This window comes from Schistocerca nitens, chromosome 2, assembly GCF_023898315.1.
Source record: "Schistocerca nitens isolate TAMUIC-IGC-003100 chromosome 2, iqSchNite1.1, whole genome shotgun sequence".
NCBI classification, from domain to species: domain Eukaryota; kingdom Metazoa; phylum Arthropoda; class Insecta; order Orthoptera; family Acrididae; genus Schistocerca; species Schistocerca nitens.
Genome location: NC_064615.1, coordinates 419,006,894 through 419,023,530, shown reverse-complemented (window position 1 = coordinate 419,023,530; position 16,637 = coordinate 419,006,894). Strand labels below are relative to the sequence as shown.

The 16,637-nt window shown below is 47.6% G+C and overlaps 1 protein-coding gene across 1 annotated transcript in view; it reads right to left on the bottom strand.

The window, feature by feature from the left end:
• Positions 1-1,431: 1,431 nt before the first annotated feature.
• Positions 1,432-16,637, bottom strand: part of LOC126235059 (uncharacterized) — a 90,437-nt gene continuing 75,231 nt past the window's right edge. Inside the window, exons 6-8 of the mRNA XM_049943795.1 lie at positions 10,848-11,419; positions 7,004-7,016; positions 1,432-1,902 (exon numbers count right to left, since the gene is read on the bottom strand). Of these exons, the coding sequence (XP_049799752.1) occupies positions 1,432-1,902; positions 7,004-7,016; positions 10,848-11,419 (1,056 nt within the window). The remainder of the gene's footprint in view (positions 1,903-7,003; positions 7,017-10,847; positions 11,420-16,637) is intronic.

Here is a 16,637-nt window from a genome sequence, read left to right as displayed (position 1 = left end):
TGTAATAATTTTTGAATTTGAAAAGAGACTTTATGGACACCCAGATGGAGTGCCCAATCGAACTTATAGGCTCTGAGGTGGAGTCGCCCGAAAAAACATATTAATGTAGATTTCTGAATAATGTATTACAGAATTTAAATTACCAGAAATAATTTCGGAAATTTAAATACTGTTACAAACTCAACTGTCCGCGTCCGAAGCTGAGTTGTCAGCGTGGGTAACAGCCATGCGAAGAATCCGGGTTCCTTTCCCGATACAGCTACGGATTTTTTTTCCTTGGCATGGGTTAACTGAGGAGCTACTCGACCGATTAGTAACGGTTACAAGGTCAAGAAACAGGACGACGAACGTGAGAGCGTTCTGCTGACCACATATCCTTCCATAAAGCGTCTGATGACGCCTTTGGCGGACGATGACACGTGGTCAGCCGGACCACAGTGGTCCATCTTGTGCTAGAACGCGGAACTGAATCCTTATCTGTCGAACTGCATTATAAGTGTAGATATCGAGCTATGTTTTCCAAACAGGAAGTAGTTAGTCTTAAAGTTGGGCCTTGAAATGCCGTTTACCTCCAGGTAGAAGAGCTCTACGACCTTCTGAAGGCTCAGCTGGCTAATCCTAAAGGAGTCGTACCAATCTCTCGAATTCTCGTCTGTATCTCTTGAGCTGTTGTCTTCGGTAGAGTCATCTATCGTCGCCTAATATTACTGTTTAGAACCTGTTAGAGTTACTTTATTGTTTGTGGATTGCCAGACCTTCCCACTGTACCTAAGAAATACCAATGTCTTACTAGAGTGTACTAGAATCCGGTAACAAGGCGCCATCTAGCGTTTCACGAACGAATAAATCAAGTAACGGCGCGAAACTCTCGGATGTCGAGTATTTGACAGCTTCGGGTTGCAAATTCGCGGCCTTGCCCAGTACGGAATCACAAGGCGCGTGTACTCTGTAATGTTTGAGCTCTTTGTAAGAATTCTTTGGAACTAGCATCAGGGATATAAAACGATAACTGTTTCGTACATCTCTAGCGATCCTATCTTAGCTCCATTACTCTGTTGATAATTCTCCCCACTTTGCATCCGAGGGCCTGACGAAGCTACTTCATGAAAGGGGATACCAAGGTGTTCCAGTGAATGACGAATATGTAGCTTCCGAGCAACGCTTGGACCACGCAACACGCTATCACTTTTCCCGAGGCGCCCGAGTTGCCGCCAGCAGGTGGCGCCGGCGGCAGCTGACAGTTCAGTAATAGAGTTCCTGGCTGGGGAACGGCGGCGGCCGGTAGCGGGCCGTGGCCGGCAGCCGGGCCGCCTTGTGCGACGGCTGCCGGGGTGGCAGCAGCCTGTCCGGTGGCGCGGGGGCAGCTGGAGCGGGGGCGGCGGCAGTGCCGGCCGGGGGCGGCTTGCGAGGCCGGCCGCCGCCGCGCCGCAGTCATCGCCGGTAGCCGTCGTAGGCGCGCTCGTCGTCTATGCCGCCCCCGCCGCCGCCGCCGCCGACGCCGACGCCTCCTCCCGCCGCGACGTCCCCGGCGACGGCCTTGTCGGCATCGGCGCCGCCGGCGCAGCAGGAGCGGCAGACGATGGCGACGCAGGCGGCGAGCGCGAGCAGCGCGGCGGCGCCGGCGGACAGCGCGACGGCCAGCCAGTTGACGTCGGCGGCGTCGGGGCGCGTGCAGAGCGCGCTGCCCTCGTCGCCCTGGGCCGCCGCCAGCGTCGCGTTGGCCGGGCAGTTGGTGACGCCGTTGCAGACGAGCCGCGCCGGGATGCAGTAGCCCGCGTCGCCGGGGCACGGGAACTCGCAGTCCTCGGCCGCGTCGGCGCGCGTCACGTAGTAGGAAGACGGCGCCGACGCCTCCTCCCCGTCCTCGCCGGCCTCGCCCGACGACGGCGCCGACCCGGAATCCTGCTGATTGATTTGTTCACGTGTACACCAGGTAACTCAACAGGCAACTCAAACTGAGAACTTACAAGCGAGAAGCGAACTGTTCAAAAATGGTTCAAATGCCTCTGAGCACTATGGGACTTAACATCTGAGGTCATCAGACCCCTAGAACTTAGAACTACTTAAACCTAACTAACCTACGGACATCACACACATCCATGCCCGATGCAGGATTCGAACCTGCGACCGTAGCGGTCGAGCGGTTCCAGACTGTAGCGCCTCGAACCGCTCGGACACCCCGGCCGGCTAGAGGCGAACCGTAATACAATTCGACCGCACCGTGAATGGACAATACCATTAGGACGGAAATCGGTAGATGTGAAGTACACGTACAATCAAACAAATGATCACAATTTCAGAAAAATTGGATGATTACACTACTGGTCATTAAAATTGCTACACCACAGAGATGACGTGGTACAGACCCGAAATTTAACCGACAGGAAGAAGATGCTGTGATATGCAAATTATTAGCTTTTCAGAGCATTCACACAAAGTTAGCGCGGGTGGCGACACCTACAACGTGCTGACATGAGGAAAGTTTCCAACCGATTTCTCATACACAAACAGTAGTTGACCGGCGTTGCCTGGTGAAACGTTGTTGTGATGCCTCGTGTAAGGAGGAGAAATGCGTACCTTCACGTTTCCGACTTTGATAAAGGTCAGATTGTAGCCTATCGCTACTGCGGTTTATCGTATCGCGACATTGCTGCTCGCGTTGACCGAGATCCAATGACTGTCAGCAGAATATGGAATAGATGGGTTCAGGATGGTAATACGGAACGCCGTGCTGGATCCCAACGGCCTCGTATCACTAACAGTCGTGATGACAGGTATCTTATCCGCATGGCTGTAACGGATCCTGCTGCCACGTCTCGATCCCTGAATCAACAGATGAAGACGTTTGCAAGACAACAACCATCTGCACGAACAGTTCGACGACATTTGCAGCAGCATGGACTATCTGCTCGGAGACCATGGCTACGGTTACCCTTGAAAATCCATCACAGACAGGAGCGCCTGCGATGGTGTACTCAACGACGAACCTGAGTGAACGAATGGTAAAACGTCATGTTTTTGATGAATCCAGATTCTGTTTACAGCGTCATGATGGTCGCATCCGTGTTTGACGACACAGCGGTGAACGCACATTGGAAGCGTGTATTCGTCATCGCCATACTGGCGTATCATCCGGCGTGATGGTATGGGATGCCATTGGTTACACGTCTCAGTCACCTCTTGTTCGCATTGATGGCACTTTGAACAGTGTACGTTACATTTCAGATGTGTTACGACCCGAGGTTCTACCCTTCATTCGATCCCTGCGAAACCCTACATTTCAGCAGGATAATGCACGACCGCATGTTGCAGGTCCTGTAAGGGCCTTACTGGATACAGAAATTGTTCGACTGCTGCCCTGGTCAGCACATTCTCCAGACCTATCACCAACTGAAAACATCTGGTCGAAGGTGGCCGAGCAATTGGCTCGTCGCAATACGCCAGTCACTACTCTTGATGAACTGTGGTATCGTTTTGAAGCTGCATGGGCAGCTGTACGTGTACACGCCATCCAAGCTCTGTTTCACTCAATGCTCAGGCGTATCAAGGACGTTATTAATGCCAGAGGTGGTTGTTCTGGGTACTGATTTCTCAGGATCTTTGCACTCAAATTGCGTGAAAATGTAAGCACATGTCAGTTCTAGTATAATATATTTGTCCAATGAATACCCGTTTATCATCTGCATTTCTTCTTGGTGTAGCGATTTTAATGGCCACCTGTAGCCCTTACGCAAGAAGTTATTGTTGGATCTCCAATTGAGCGATGTCAAACGGAATTCTGTCCAATTGACCCTTTAGATCGTCAAAATCCCGAGATGCGTGGAGGGCCCTGTCCATAAAGCTCCAAACGCTCTCAGATGGGGAGAGACCCGACGACCTTGCTGGCTAAGATAGGGTTCGGCAAGCACGATGACAAGCAGTAGAAATTACTGAAATGTAAGCCCAGTATGGTTTGCTCAGAAGGGCAACAAAATGGGGCGTAGAATATCGTCGACGTACTGCTGTACTCTAAGGGTGGTGCGGACGATAACGAAAAGGGCTCTGCTGTGAAAAGGAATGGCACCCCACAGCGTCGCTCCCGGTTGTCGGGATGTATGCTGGGCGACAGTCATGTCGGTTCCCCACCACTGCCTGGGACATCTCCAGACACGCCTTCGCTTGTAATCTGGACTCAGTTCGAAGCGGGGACCATCAATGACAAAATGGCTCTGAGCACTATCGGACTTAACATCTGAGGTCATCAATCCCCTAGAACTTAGAACAGCTTAAACCTAAATAACCTAAGCACGTCACACACATCCTTCCCCTAGGTAGGATTCGAACATGCGACCGTAGCGGTCTCGCGGTTCCAGACTGATGCATCTAGAACCGCTCGGCCACACCGGCCGGCCATCAATGACAACATCTGTACTCTGATCAATGAGATTCCAGGCCCAACAAACAGGTGTAATGGTCTGGGATGTCATTTCATTTCATGGGGAGAGATCCAACGACCTTGCTGGAATGTCATCTACCGATTCCTTGCTGCGCATTGGTTGGTTTGTGGGATTAAAGGGACCAGACTGCTACGGTCATCGGTCCCTGCTGCGCATTGGTATGTCGTCGATGCTAAGCGCGCAGTTTCGTTACAGAAGGGCCAGAGGTGGACCAACGCGTTACTGATTTGCTCATTTTGTGAAGCTCTTTCTCTTGAATATATCATCAGTTTTTCTAAAATTGTTACAATTGCTTTGTCTCTACGTACATCACATCTACTGATTTCCGGCCCTGACTTCCCGCCGTGGTGCATCGGTCGTTTTTACTTTTTATTTTTATTTTTTAGAGTTGTATTGGATAACTGCCCCCACACTAGACATGCCCCATGCCCTTACTGGGATTTTCTTCAGTACCTTCAGGTATCCGAGGTTAGCTAAACACGGTTAGCACTTTTCACTCTACCGTCAACATCAGAATATGCTAGCAGTGGGGTCGAAACGCCCACCGTGATTAAGAAACAGACAGAGGCAAATAAAGCCTCCTGATATCATAGAAGATTTCACCTTCAGTGACAACAGCCACAAAAGTCTGCACACTTATTGGAACATGATATCAGTCTACTGGGAAACAGTCGTTCCAGTTAAATAACGCTGTATGTGGAAACTATTATGTGAGTAATTTAATTATCCTGATGGTCACACTTATCTTTAACAAAATTACCGTCTTCGGCCAGCACCGCCCATCTACAGATCTAAAAGGCAAATTAGTTTTAAAAAATTATGGAAAATTTGCGCAGTTAAAGTTGCACAGTTAAAGTACAATATAACAAAGTAATGCCATGTGGCAAATTACAGGTCGTGGTTCAGTTGCAGCACTGGGCACGGGCGTGTGTGTTGTTCTTAGGATAAGTTAGTCTAAGTAGTGTGTAAGTCTAGGGATCGATGATCTCAGCAGTTTGGTCCCTTAGGAATTCAGACACATTTGAACATTTCTGAATATACAGGCGGAGGATGTTTCATATAAAAGCTAATTCCTTGTGGGCTGGTGACTAATTATTAATTTTCCATTGACACATTTCTACAAAAGGTTTTTCAGTATAAAATTTAGCAGAACATATATATTACTTCATTAGTCCATAACATGTATAAAACTGCATTACAAACACTGTAATTACCGTACATTATGTCACAGATGTGATGCATTTGTAGCAAGCAGGTAAATTACTTTATAGTATGGCAGTACGCCAGTAGTTCACATCCCTTAAAATTTCATTCCGAATAAAAAGTACCACATAGAGAAGGAATCATTAAAGAAAATAGACATATAGCAGATAACATCATGTACTACAGAACAAATGCCAACGACTCCACTACGCTATGTAGGCCTAATGCTGAGGCACTACTTGTTGGCGTTAGAACAGGTAGTTAAATAAGCAGTAGTCACATTAAAGACAACTTATAACAAAGTTCGAAATGGAACAGAATATAAATTACTTTGATTCAATTATTACGGAATCTGCTTATTTCTTTTGTAGTTCTGAGGGTTGCTGATGCCACCTGAAATAGGTAATTTCGACAGAAATTATTCTCAATACAATTCAGTCTCTGTGGACTCCAGCTATCCAGAAATCTGGTTCTATGTAAAAAGGAAATTTTTTGTTGTGCTACACTGAATGCGTGGTCGAACACGCGAAACGACTGAGAAAAACGCTTCTCGTCTCCCACTAGCTGTCCAGAGCACGCTGTTCTGGCCTCTGACTGCGTAGCACTCGAGAATGATGACTTCAGGACGGCCTACCGCAAGGGGATGGATAAGCCAGTCTGGGGGTGAACGTGCATGGAGAAACACGTACTGCATATGGTGTGGGCTTGCGCTGTAATTATTAGTGATTTTAATTGCTTTTTATTTCAGTTTCGTGTGATGGTTATCCAGAGTGATTGTGATATGTTCCACAAAGATAATTACAATGATAAAAAAGTGTGTTGCTATCCTTAAACATGAATGTTCATTGTCAATAACCAAGGAGCCTTTTCATTCATACAAAGTAGACTTTCACGGCAGGTGTTGTCTTCAGTTGAAACTTACGGTCTGAGAGGCCGTGGTCGATGTATAAAATTTTCACTTAACGTTTTGTCTCCCGTAGATGGAGACGAAACGTTAGCTGAAAATTTTATACAGTGACCACAGCCTATGAGCCCGGAAGTTCCAACTGAAGAGGCTTTTCATTGTTTGTAGCGATCCGCATTGCAGTCAAGGTGAGTGCTATCAACGCGCCGACCGCTGTACTGTATAATCTCCGTGAGGGACACATCCACGGAGACGCAAGGTTACTGCAAAGAGCATTAGCGACGTTTATCTAAGTGCACACGTCCACCTGCAACGACCGTGTCACTGCTACATACCACCCTCACCAGCACGTTTTCGCTAGTAATGACGACTGGAGAGGGCGCAGAGTGATGTGGGACAAAGAAGTCGCACATAAAAGTAGAAGCTAATACGCCAAACGTATTACTCATCTATACAGTACTTCGCTGCAGAACCTGAATCATGAAAGAAAGACAGGCTAAAAAGTAGGGTCGTGAAAATCAGATGAAGTTTTTGAGAACTCGGATAGATGTAAGAAAAACAGAAAAGTGATAGCACGTGAAGAATACCTATGTGGTTCTAACCCTAGAAATACTTCTTCCCAGGTAATAAGTAATAACTGTACCAAATTTGGTTGAAATCGATCAGATAGTTATGACGAAAATACACACACACACACACACAAGCATATACAGGGTGTTTCAAAAATGACCGGTATATTTGAAACGGCAATACAAACTAAACGAGCAGCGATAGAAATACACCGTTTGTTGCAATATGCTTGGGACAACAGTACATTTTCAGGCAGACAAACTTTCGAAATTACAGTAGTTACAATTGTCAACAACAGATGGCGCTGCGGTCTGGGAAACTCTATAGTACGATATTTTCCACATATCCACCATGCGTAGCAATAATATGGCGTAGTCTCTGAATGAAATTACCCGAAACCTTTGACAACGTGTCTGGCGGAATGGCTTCACATACAGATGAGATGTACTGCTTCAGCTGTTCAATTGTTTCTGGATTCTGGCGGTACACCTGGTCTTTCAAGTGTCCCCACAGAAAGAAGTCACAGGGGTTCATGTCTGGCGAATAGGGAGGCCAATCCACGCCGCCTCCTGTATGTTTCGGATAGCCCAAAGCAATCACACGATCATCGAAATATTCATTCAGGAAATTAAAGACGTCGGCCGTGCACCATCTTGCATAAACCACGAGGTGTTCGCAGTGTCGTCTAAGGCAGTTTGTACCGCCACAAATTCACGAAGAATGTCCAGATAGCGTGATGCAGTAATCGTTCCGGATCTGAAAAATGGGCCAATGATTCCTTTGGAAGAAATGGCGGCCCAGACCAGTACTTTTTGAGGATGCAGGGACGATGGGACTGCAACATGGGGCTTTTCGGTTCCCCATATGCGCCAGTTCTGTTTATTGACGAAGCCGTCCAGGTAAAAATAAGCTTCGTCAGTAAACCAAATGCTGCCCACATGCATATTGCCGTCATCAATCCTGTGCACTATATCGTTAGCGAATGTCTCTCGTGCAGCAATGGTAGCGGCGCTGAGGATTTGCCGCGTTTGAATTTTGTATGGATAGAGGTGTAAACTCTGGCGCATGAGACGATACGTGGACGTTGGCGTCATTTGGACCGCAGCTGCAACACGGCGAACGGAAACCTGAGGCCGCTGTTGGATCACCTGCTGCACTAGCTGCGCGTTGCCCTCTGTGGTTGCCGTACGCGGTCGCCCTACCTTTCCAGCACGTTCATCCGTCACGTTCCCAGTCCGTTGAAATTTTGCAAACAGATCCTTTATTGTATCGCTTTTCGGTCCTTTGGTTACATTAAACCTCCGTTGAAAACTTCGTCTTGTTGTAACAACACTGTGTTCTAGGCGGTGGAATTCCAACACCAGAAAAATCCTCTGTTCTAAGGAATAAACCATGTTGTCCACAGCACACTTGCACGTTGTGAACAGCACACGCTTACAGCAGAAAGACGACGTACAGAATGGCGCACCCACAGACTGCGTTGTCTTCTACATCTTTCACGTCACTTGCAGCGCCATCTGTTGTTGAAAATTGTAACTACTGTAATTTCGTAAGTTTGTCCGCCTGAAAATGTACTGTTGTCCCAAGCATATTGCAACAAACGGTGTATTTCTATCGCTGCTCGTTTAGTTTTTATTGCCGTTTCAAATGTACCGGTCATTTTTGAAACACCCTGTACATACATTGTTATATATGTTCAGGATAAGTATTCGCAAACCTAGTAGCTTGACACTACAAGTTTACAGCACGATAACGCTACCGCCTTTGAGGAACACATTCAGAAGAACTGCAACACGGATCAAGCAGGAGACTGCCTAACTACTTGAGGAGGTTGGTTCAAGCACAAACATCAACTTTCCTCCCCAAATGAAATGGTTTTAACCAGTGTAACTACACGGTACTCACTGACGAATCATCAACTTGTAATCAGCAATGCTGGGTGCAAGGTGTACGAGGACTGTTGCAAATTGATACCAGGAGGCGGACACGCATCTACTGTGACAATGGCAGGGAACAAGACACAGCGCGTCCTAAGGTTTCTCATAGTCGCAGAAACGTGCTAGCTCCGTACGGTAACGTTGTTGTCTCGGCGAGTAAGCACCCGCAGGGGAAAGGGGGATTTTTTTCAGTCTAGAGCTGACAATCTAGTCCTTACCTTCTCCCTGCTAAATTAGTTTTGACCGGGGCACATTTGGCGGGCTTACACGAAGAGTAATTTCCGCACGATGGGCGGTGTTTGCAGCGTACATTCTAAACATCCTGCCAGGAGGCAGCACCTTACAGGAGACCAGTAATCAGGAGAGGGAAATGTCCCTTGAAAATTCCTATATTCTTCTCTTGATTCTGACTGGCTGAAAGGCCTACAATTATGTGAAGTCGAGGAGTCGACTGGCAACACTTGTGGGGTGGAAAAGCTTTGTGCCTTCTGGGCGAAGGTGGAATTTTCGTTGAGTATATCAAGATTCCGGAGTGGGTAATCCTCTGTAATCAATCCGATGTGCGTTCCCGAGGAGTTCTATTTACCATTTTCCTGCTTGTCTCAACGAGTTTTACGGACTAGTGATCGTGGACTTACACGGTAAATAGGGAGACATTAGAGGAGAGCGTGGGCAACGGCCTTGCCGCAGTGGTTACACCGGTTCCTGTCATATCACGGAAGTTAAGCGCTGTCGGGGTGCGCTAGCACTTGTCTGCCGAGCGCAGTTGGCAAGCAGGGTGCACTCAGCCCTTGTGGGGCAAACTGAGGAGCTACTTGATTGAGGAGTAGCGGCTCCAGTCTCGGAAACTGACATATAGCCGGGACAGCGGTGTGCTGGCCACATGCCCCTCCATATCCGCATCCCCTGACACCTGTGGGCTGAGAGGATGACAAGGCGGCCGGTCGATACCTTTGGGACTTCATGGCCTGTGTGGGAGGAGTTTAGTTTTATAGTTTACAGGAGAGCGTTGAGTCATTAGCTAGCTGGAGGTTGTGTAGGTTAAAATTGACGGACTTGGTTAGCGTTAATTCATTTCAATAAATTTTATTTCTTGTACCGTGTAAATTGCAGTGTGATGTTTTGGTGTGATTCCTTTCCTATTGATGTTGAAGTATATAGCTGACTTCTTGCTGTCCAAATTGACGAAGTGTGAGCAATGGAAGGTGAACCTGTTCCTGTCCACCGGCCGAATGTAGGATTTTTCCATAACAGTAGTGAGATAGATAGAGGCCTTTTGATTTCGACTTCGGAATAGTTATAAGTATAACCCTGAATCGTTGGTGAAAAAGAGGCTGCTAGCCATTATTATTTTGTTCTTGCCCGTCGCCTGCAGCTGACAATTGATCCGGGTCCGCCAAAAAAGTTTCCACTTATATCCGCGATCCACTGCTACATCGAACTTGTCCCCGCGCCACCCAAAGACAAGAGTACGTGGATTGACACCGTGCCCACGAATGTGACTTTGCACCAAGCCACGCCGCAGAATGAGAAGAACGGCCAAAAGTAACGTAGTGACGTTAATGCCACCCCACGTCATACTCGCTTAATGAATGCTCGAATTAGTATGTGCGACACCTGACGGTTTTCGTTGTGAGAACCCTACTGGATTTCACGCTATGAGATGTACGTGCCTGAACGACCTCGACCCTGGTGAGCTCGGTCCAGACCATCCTGAAGTAGTCCGCGGCGCTCCAGGCAGACGAGACGAACTCGACGGTGACGTGCGGCGAGTCGTCGCCGGCGGCGGCGTCCGGCGGGAGCAGGTCGGCGGCCGCGATGACGGGCAGCTCCTGCAAGGCACTGGCGTTGACGCCGCACGCGAAGAGCAGCGGGGCGGGCCGCGCGGGCAGCGACACCGACAGCCGGCAGTCGCGCGACGCCAGCCGCGCGTCCTCGAAGTGCAGCCAGAGGTGGCGCTCCGGCCGCACCGCCAGCCGCCAGATGCAGTGCAGCGAGCGCGGCGGCTCCGCGAAGCCCAGCAGCGCCTCGAAGTTGGGGAAGCGCAGCTCGCCGTCGGTGGCGGGCGGCAGCAGCGGCGGCCCGCACAGCGGCGCGTGCACGAAGCGGTAGCGCGCCTCGAACAGCGGCGGCGCGTGCTTGAAGTAGCTGGAGGCGGCGTGCGCCGCGTCGACGCGCAGCTCCAGCGTGAGGCGCTCGCCGCGCGACACCACCGACAGCGGCGGCAGCTGCGCGCCCCCGTGGCACAGGCACGCCGACAGCACCGCCGACACCGGCGACGACGCGTTGCCCGCCGGCTCCAGCACCACCAGCTTGTCCGCGCGGTCGCGCAGGCAGTCGCCGCACCGGCCCACACTGTACGGGTTGTCCTGCACACACCGTCATCAGTCAGTTTAAAATCCCGACGGGATCCGAAGAGTAATCAATATACGCTCTGCAACGAACTTGTGTCATCCCACAGCAGACTCGAGGCCCACAAGAAAGACGAGCCGGATCGTGCACGTATTACGAGTGCCAGCAGCCGTCTCCGATGTGGAGCGAGTAGTTATTTCAGACGAGCTCCATAAGTATTCTGCTAGTTTAAAACCATACAAGTTCTTAGTAGCATCTCCATCTGCATCTACATCCATAATCCGCAAGCCACCTGACGGTGTGTGGCGGAGGGTACCTTGATTACCTCTATCGGTTCTCCCTTCTATTCCAGTCTCGTATTTTTCGTGGAAAGAAGGATTGTCGGTATGCCTCTGTGTGGGCTCTAATCTCTCTGATTTTATCCTCATGGTCTCTTCGCGAGATATACGTAGGAGGGAGCAATATACTGCTTGACTCCTCGGTGAAGGTATGTTCTCGAAACTTTAACAAATGCCCGTACAGAGCTGCTGAGCGTCTCTCCTGCAGAGTCTTCCACTGGAGTTTATCTATCATCTTTGTAACGCTTTCGCGATTACTAAATCATACTGTAACGAAGCGCGCTGCACTCCGTTGGATCTTCTCTATCTCTTCTATCAACCCTATCTGGTACGAATCCCACACCGCTGAGCAGTATTCAAGCAGTTGGCGAACAAGCGTACTGTAACCTACTTCCTTTGTTTTCGTATTGCATTTCCTTAGGATTCTTCCAATGAATCTCAGTCTGGCATTTGCTTTACCGACGATTTACTTTATATGATCATTCCATTTTAAATCACTCCTAATGCGTACTCCCAGATAATTTATGGAATTAACTGCTTCCAGTTGCTGACCTGCTATACTGTAGCTAAATGATAAGGGATCTTTCTTTCTATGTATTCGCAGCACATTACACTTGTCTACATTGGGATTCAATTGCCATTCCCTGCACGGTGCGTCAATTCGCTGCAAATCCTCCTGCATTTCAGTACAATTTTCCTTTGTTACAACCTCTCGATATACCACAGCATCATCCGCAAAAAGCCTCAGTGAACTTCCGATGTCATCCACAAGGTTATTTATGTATATTGTGAATAGCAACGATCCTACGACACTCCCCTGCGGAACACCTGAAATCACTCTTACTTCGGAACACTTCTCTCCATTGAGAATGACATGCTGCGTTCTGTTATCTAGGAACTCTTCAATCCAATCTCACAATAGATCTGATAGTCCATATGCTCTTACTTTGTTCATTAAACGACTGTGGGGAACTGTATCGAACGCCTTGCGAAAGTCATCTACCTGGGAACCAGTGTCTATGGCCCTCTGAGTCTCGTGGACGAATTTCAGGAGCTGGGTTTCACACGATCGTCTTTTTCGAAACCCATGCTGATTCCTACAGAGTAGATTTCTAGTCTCCAGAAAAGTTATTATACTCGAACATAATACGTGTTCCAAGATTCTACAACTGATCGACGTTAGAGATATAGGTATGTAGTTCTGCACATCTGTTCGACGTCCCTTCTTGTAAACGGCGATGAGCTGTGCCCTTTTCCAATCCTTTGGAACGCTACGCTCTTCTAGAGACCTACGGTGCACCGGTGCAAGAAGGGGGGCAAGTTCCTTCGCGTACTCTGTGTAAACGACAAAATTAAGATCTTTGGCGGATACGTTTCAAATTACACTGAAGCGCCATAGAAACTGGTATAGGCAAGACATTCAGATACAGAGATGTGTGAACATGTAGAATACCGCGCAGCGGTCGGCAAAGCCTATAGAAGGCAACAAGTGTCTAGCGCAGTTAGATCGGTTACTGCTGCTACAATGACAGGTTATCAAGATTTAAGTGAGTCTGAACGTGGTGTTAAAGTCAGCGCACGAGCGATGGGGCACATCATCTCCGAGGTAGCGATGAAGTGGGGATTTTTCCGTGTGACATTTCACGTGTGTAGCGTGAATATCAGGAATTCGGTAAAACATCAAATATCCCATATCGCTGCGTCCGGAAACAGGACAGGATGAACAACAACTGAAGAGAATACTTTAGTGTGACAGAAGTGCAACCCTTCCGTAAAATGGTTGCACATTTCGATGCTAGACTGTCGACAAGTGTCAGCGTGCGAACCATTCAACGAAACATCATCGATATGGGCTTTCGGAGCAGAAGCCCATTCGTGTACCAGTGATGACTGCACAACACAAAGCTTTACGCTTCGTCTGGGGTCGTCAACACTGACATTGAACTGTTGATCATTCGTAACATGTTGCCTTTTCGGACGAGTCTCTTTTCAAACTGTATCTAGCGGATAGACGCATATTGGTATGGAGACAACCTCATTAATCCATGTACCCCGCATGTCAGCAGGGGACTGCTCAAACTGGTGGTGGCTCTGTAACGGTATGGGGCGTGTGCAGTTGGGGTGATACGGTATCCCTAATACGGCTAAATTCCACTCTGACACGTGACGCGTACACAAGCATCCTGTCTGATCACCTGTATCCACTAATGTCCATTGTGCTTTCCGACGGACTCAGGCAATTCCAGCAGTACAATGCGACACACCACACGTCCAATTGCTACAGAGTGGCTCCTTAACACTCTTCTTAGTTTAAACACTTCCACTGTCCTTCAAATCCCGAGACATGAACGTTATTGAGCATATCTGGGATGCCTTGCAACGTGCTGTTCAGAAGAGATCTCGACCCCGTTGTAGTCGTTCGGATTTATGGACAGCCCTGCAAGATTCATGGTGCGAGTTCCCTCCAGCACAACTTCAGACATTAGTGGAGTCCATGCCACGTCGTGTTGCTCCCTTCTGCGTGCTCGCAGGGGCCCTCCACGATATTAGGCGGGTGTACCGGTTTCTTTGGCTCTTCAATGTAAATACTGGTTTCCCGAGGGCCCTGCACGGAGCCGACCGCTTGCGACCTGTCGCGGACAAGCCGAGTAGTGTGACGTCACAAATTTGTTGCGGAACCTGTGTATCTCGTTGGCCCCGAGCAACCTTGTCCACTATACTTAGTGAAAGCTTGGCTCCATGCGGGACCCACGGGAAATCAGTAATTCAATGAAAAGGTACCAAGTAAAGGTTTTAACTTTGTCGTATGCTATCGAGAGCTTGCATGCAATTAAACGCCCAGATAAGAGTTACTGAACTGGTCTAGAATACGAGTAGTTCCTCACTTCCCGCCAGAGACGGTTGCTGACACTCGTAAGAGCTGGTGTGTCACGTGCTGAGACGTGCGCGCCTCGGACTGTCTTGGCGTGTCTCGAGTGTCAAGTACTGACTTCGATAGGTATGTTGTTATTGTGATATTTCGACCACGTGAATATCACGTTAATTCGTATAAAATGAAAGAAGGACAACCGGAAAGTGATGCCTCCTGTTTTTAACACTTTTTTTAGGTCGCTTTCTTGTCTGTTTTTAAATTGATTTTAAACCGACTTTCCGATGTGCTAAGGACCTGAAACTTTCTACGTAACTCAGAACTGAATGTTAATGCAGTACTAATTCTCTTTCCACTTTGGTGTGTTGCGGAGAGTACTTTGTTTACCCCTATCATTTCCCAATCAGCTAGAGACTTATAACTATCAACATAGCTTAAAACAGGATGATGGTAGAATGTTAACTGTCTTCCGTGTCGTGCTGTCCAGGCGGTCGCTGTTGTTGTTTCTCCTACTCTTCCATGCCTTGATTTGACGTAGGTGTGAACCCCCACGACTGACCGGTCCGATCGCCACACATTTATCTTCTCATAATTATTTGGTTGCACCTGAAGATGAACGTTTAAGCTTCGAAACCGGTCATAGAATAAATTAAGAACATTATTAGCGACTGGAATACATTTTTAGTGTGTAACATTAATTCACTTCCTTAGCTGGTATGTGGCGGAGGATACTTTATTTACAACTATCATTTCCCAACGGGGTAGACACTTGAAACTTTTAACATATCTCAGAACTGGATTATAATGCAGTACGAACTAGCTTTCTTGTCTGGTGCGTGACGGAGGATACTTTGCTTACCGCTGTCATTTCCCAATGAACTACAGACTTGAAAGTTTCAACATAGCTCATAACTGGATGAGAATGCAATATTAACTTGCATTTGTGTCTGGTGTGTTGCGGAGGGTACTTTGTATACCACTGCTGCTTTCCCTTTTTCCTCTTCCAGTTGCAAATATTTCGGGGTAAGAATGGTTGCTGGTAAGTCCGTGAGTGAGTTCGACTCTGATTTTTATCTTCGAGGTGTTTTGTGACATTATCAGAAGAGGAAGCAGTGAATTGGTTGACACAGGTGAAGAGTAACTGAAATAATCCTGAAATTTATCATACGTCTTTGTTGCAATCTCATTAAAATATTTGAAATCGATTGGTCACACACCACTAAAAAGCATAAAATAATTATTTAAACAAACTATTTAATATAGCATGTTTCCAAATGGACTAAAAACTATAAAATTATTTCTCCTAGCCCCATAACGATTGCGAACTCCATATAAATAGTCCTGAAAATTTGTGCTTCTGACATTTTAATAAAGCTATAGAAGTACTTGTACAATTTGAAACGACGAACGTGGGGTGCCCCCAAAGCATAACTGACGTATGAATGTTTGGCGTCCTTATTATTGTCTGTTGCATGCGCCCCACGTTTCTGGTTTTAAATTCTACAAGTATTTTCATAACTGTTAGAATTTCAGAAGCACACAATTTCAGGACTGTATGAGGCTAGGAATCTGTATAAGGCTAGGAGAAAATATTTTATAGTTTTTAGTTTGGTTTAAAAAGTGTTATATTACGAAATGTTTACTTAAATAATTATTTTCTACTTCATTAAGTTCGATAATGTGTCCGCCTCCTTAGCTGAGAGGTCAGCGTAGCTGGCTTCCATGCAAACTACTCGATTCCCGGTACTTCCAGGGAATTTTCCTTGGTCAGAGGACTGGAACGAGTAGAAGCAGCACCAGGTCCGCTACACCGACAATGGTCGGCAGTGCGGTGTACTGAACCTTACACTTACATACCACATCCAAATAACACCATTTGCAGTGGATGACGCGGCAGTCGATCAGACCTGAATGAACCGCCTCCCACCGGAATGGCAGTGCTTATTATTCTTAAGTTGACAATACACTAATCACGAATTTGTTGTTCTGTAGTCCACTCCAATAACAGCGCCCCACATCAGCGGACAG